Source organism: Cucurbita moschata, unplaced genomic scaffold (assembly GCF_002738365.1).
Source record: "Cucurbita moschata cultivar Rifu unplaced genomic scaffold, Cmos_1.0 Cmo_Scf00030, whole genome shotgun sequence".
NCBI classification, from domain to species: domain Eukaryota; kingdom Viridiplantae; phylum Streptophyta; class Magnoliopsida; order Cucurbitales; family Cucurbitaceae; genus Cucurbita; species Cucurbita moschata.
The window spans coordinates 786,319-790,231 of NW_019268546.1; the positions used below are offsets into that span (position 1 = coordinate 786,319).

Genomic DNA, 3,913 nt, shown 5'->3' on the forward strand with positions numbered 1-3,913 from the left:
TTTTTTTTTTTTTTTTTTTTTTTTTTTTTTTTTTTTTTTTTTTTTTTTTTTTTTTTTGTATGCCCGTGTATTCTTTCATTTTTCCTGAATGGAAGTTCGCTTATTCATTATTAAAAAAAAAAAAAGGTTAGTTTTAAATTTCCTAAGCTCTTCCTACTTAGAATTCTTAATTTGTTTATATGGTTCGCTTGTTAGATCATGATTGTATCATCTTTTTATGAAGTTGGTTTGGTTGGAGGCTTATGCCTTTTTTTCGCTATCTGGATTTTGAAATTTAGTTTTTCTTTCACATTGTGTTACAGAATGTATCGTATCTTTTATATAGTTGATTTTGAATTTGAGGCTTATGCCTTCTTCTTGCTATGAATTTTATGCAGTAAGGAGAGAGATTAAAATATTGAGATTGTTCATGCATCCTCACATTATACGGCTCTATGAAGTCATAGAGACCCCGACAGACATTTATGTTGTGATGGAGTACGTAAAATCTGGAGAGCTCTTTGATTATATTGTAGAAAAGGGAAGGTTGCAGGAAGATGAAGCCCGTATTTTTTTCCAACAGGTAAGTTGCAATTGTAATTCTAAACCTTGGTTGCAACTTGCAATTCGTGATACTTCTATCTGAGTTATGATGTGGGCTATCAACTTTCATGGAACAGATAATTTCTGGTGTGGAGTACTGCCACAGGAATATGGTGGTGCACAGAGATCTTAAGCCTGAGAATTTGCTTTTGGACTCCAAATGTAATGTGAAGATTGCTGATTTTGGTTTGAGCAATATAATGCGTGATGGTCACTTTCTGAAGACAAGTTGTGGGAGTCCCAATTATGCTGCTCCAGAGGTAGGTTTATTGCAGGGTAGTAACTCCCCAGGAACTGATTCCGTTTCGTTGGGTTTCAATTTAATAGCCACAACTTTTAAATTAAATTTTATATTTAGGTAATCTCCGGGAAATTATATGCTGGACCTGAAGTAGATGTATGGAGTTGTGGTGTTATTTTGTATGCGCTTCTATGCGGCACTCTTCCTTTTGACGATGAAAACATTCCCAACCTGTTTAAGAAAATAAAGGTATTTCTAGATTTATTTCCATTTAGCTTAATTTTTGTTATTGTTGGAATATAGTATCTTGGCGATCTCGAGCTTCTGCTCGTAATTTTTTTCCTCTTAATGTTAGTATTTGCAGATATGGTCGGTTATTTTCAGATTCTCAAGGAAAATAACTGCCTTCTATAATTTATTAGTATGGGGCATTGGAGAAATATTGATTTATTTTAGATGTCAATTTCATGTACTTGGACTCTCCCTTATTGTCGCCAAGTTGTCTCTGTTTTACCTATTTAATTTAATATAATACAATCACCTGGCAGTTAATTCAAACTGTCTGGAGAATGCTGAAAACTCCAAATCTTAACTGAAATTTTGCTGTCTTTTAGGGTGGGATCTATACTCTTCCAAGTCATTTATCGTCAGGTGCTAGAGAATTGATTCCTAGTATGCTGGTTGTTGACCCAATGAAGCGCATCACCATCCCTGAGATCCGACAGCACCCGTGGTTTCAGGCTCATCTTCCACGCTATTTAGCTGTGCCTCCACCTGATACAATGCAACAAGCCAAAAAGGTTTGGTAATAAAAATTTAAGAAATATCCCCAAAAAATCTTCTTTAAGCAATATCTTGAGAAGCCTTTAATTTCTTGAATTTTCATTATCTTATACTCCTAGTACTATATTTTATCATATAAAAAGGTTTATTTGCAGTTTTTTTATTGGCCACCTAAAAAACTTTTGCATTAATTTGACTTTGTGCTTAAGATTGAAAGGATTCTTGCACTTTAGTTTTCCTTGTGCTTTAAAAAAAATGCTTAGTTTTACTTTTTGTTATAATACTCTGTTTTTATGATGTTACTGGCAGAGTTCATTAATTTTTTCCTATGCCATGATTCCTGGTGAATTAGCGGACTCTCGAGAGTTTATTTTCTTTTGAAATCGACTGCCCTGTGAGAACATTTGTAGAACTTGCATAAGGAAAACCTCTGAATTCACTACTTCGGATTGTAGGCAGGGAAAAATAAGAACTGTTTTAAGGTTCTGTATGTCTTTTCTAAATCATGATATATTAGATTAGGATTTGTAGGTCTGAATGTATTCCTTTGTATTTTACCTTTCTGCTCCACGTAGTTAGACCATAAATTTTTCTTCTTCTGCATTGCAGTTTTCACTTATTGTGATGAATCAATAAAATATATGTCGACCTAAAATACATTGGATAGCTAAATATGTTTGTGTTCTTGAAAAGTCTGTTTATCACTATTTTTTAATTAGGGTTTCTTTGGAAGTCAGGTTGAAACTAGTTTACATTTTTTTATATGGGAAACATGCTATTATTTCATAATATGAAATAATACAAAAGAGAGGGAAGATAAGGGCAAGCCAAAAGAGTCTTACAGAAACACCTCCAGTATGTCATTAAGGGAGATAAACTGTAGTTTTGAAAGTAAGAGTGTTTTTACACCAGCTGAGAGCCAAGCAAGTGGATTCATAAAGCTATCAGAAGGCTTCCCTATATCATTGTTTCTCTCCATCCACGTTGACCATAAGAATGCCCTGTTAATGGAGCTTCTTTTCTCTTTTAAATGATAGCCTCTGATAGGGTGACGGCTAGCATAACTTGAATATTTCTAGGATTGACTGTATACCATCCGAAGAAGGAAATCACAGCTTTCCAGAAGGATTTTGCAAATTGACAAGCAGTGAAGGGATAATAAGCCAAGGGGATCTTCATTGCAAGCTGTCGAATGTGTTTATGCAAGTGTGACTTAGTTCTCTTATAAAGAACTTTATCTTCAAAGGGTGCTTTCCTTTTCAAATGCTTGCACGGAGCTGTGGGCATGTACTTGTAACCTTTGATGCAAGGCTCTGTGTTAAACACGTGGTGGTGATATAAATCTTTAGGGTCAATTTGCGACTGGCAAGCATCCCTATTCTTGTTGTAATTTATGAAGGAAAGTGTGCAGTAGGGTTGCAGTTTGCATTATTCAAAATTTTAAAGAATTTTTATTATGTAGAAATTGGTAGGACACTTCTTTAAAACAGTTCTTAATAAGAAAATAGGAACAGTATTTTATTGTCCTCTCATGTTTTATTTAGTTTTTTAAAAAAATTAACTGTTAGTTTACTAGGCAGCTATTAGATGGCCATTGCATTGCGTCATTAGTATGTCTTTTAGAATATAACAAAGAGTAGTCAACCAGATATTACCCAACTTACTCGACACCTATCCTTCTCCATAGGATTAATGAGTTCTTTTCTGGTTTTGCAATAGAGATTCTTAATTGTTAGTTATGTTGTCCCGCCAATTAAACTTTTTCCTTGATTAGTTATATATTTATTTTTTCAGATTGATGAAGACATTCTTCAGGAGGTTGTAAAGATGGGATTTGACAGGAATCAGCTGGTGGAGTCTCTTCGTAACCGAATTCAAAATGAGGTGCATAATTACTTCAACTTATTTTCTGAAAGAAATTGAAAATTTTCCCTGCTATTTGTTACCAATAATCATTGTATTGATAATAATTTCAGGCTACAGTTGCTTATTATTTGTTGCTGGACAACCGCTTCCGTGTTTCTAGTGGTTATCTTGGAGCTGAGTTTCAGGAGACTATGGTATTCTTGTTCTGGACTTCTGTCTGATAAAGCTTCTCACGTGTTTCTTTCTTACACTATTAGAAAGTCCTTTCCACCTGCCCTCCAGAATGCATCTTGCTGAAGATTCCCATGTTGAGTGTCAAAAGAAAAGAAAAAAAAAAGTTCGGGAACTTTTTTGGCTCATTTTTGTGATTTTTTTCCCCTCATTTCCCACCAAAAAAATTAATAAAAATCTTGTGATGTATTTCTCCTGTATTTTGGGGGG

At 34.3% G+C, this 3,913-nt stretch overlaps 1 protein-coding gene across 5 annotated transcripts in view; it reads left to right on the forward strand.

Moving 5' to 3' along the window:
- LOC111464376 (SNF1-related protein kinase catalytic subunit alpha KIN10) overlaps nt 1–3,913 on the forward strand; it is an 11,052-nt gene that overhangs the window by 3,787 nt on the left and 3,352 nt on the right. For all 5 annotated transcript variants that reach the window (XR_002714027.1, XM_023108565.1, XM_023108564.1 and 2 more), the window contains 6 exons: nt 378–562; nt 660–842; nt 941–1,072; nt 1,438–1,623; nt 3,401–3,490; nt 3,583–3,666. Coding sequence is in view for 4 of the 5 variants with exons in the window: in XM_023108565.1 (XP_022964333.1) it covers nt 378–562; nt 660–842; nt 941–1,072; nt 1,438–1,623; nt 3,401–3,490; nt 3,583–3,666 (860 nt within the window). In the remaining variant the exon portion in view is untranslated. The remainder of the gene's footprint in view (nt 1–377; nt 563–659; nt 843–940; nt 1,073–1,437; nt 1,624–3,400; nt 3,491–3,582; nt 3,667–3,913) is intronic.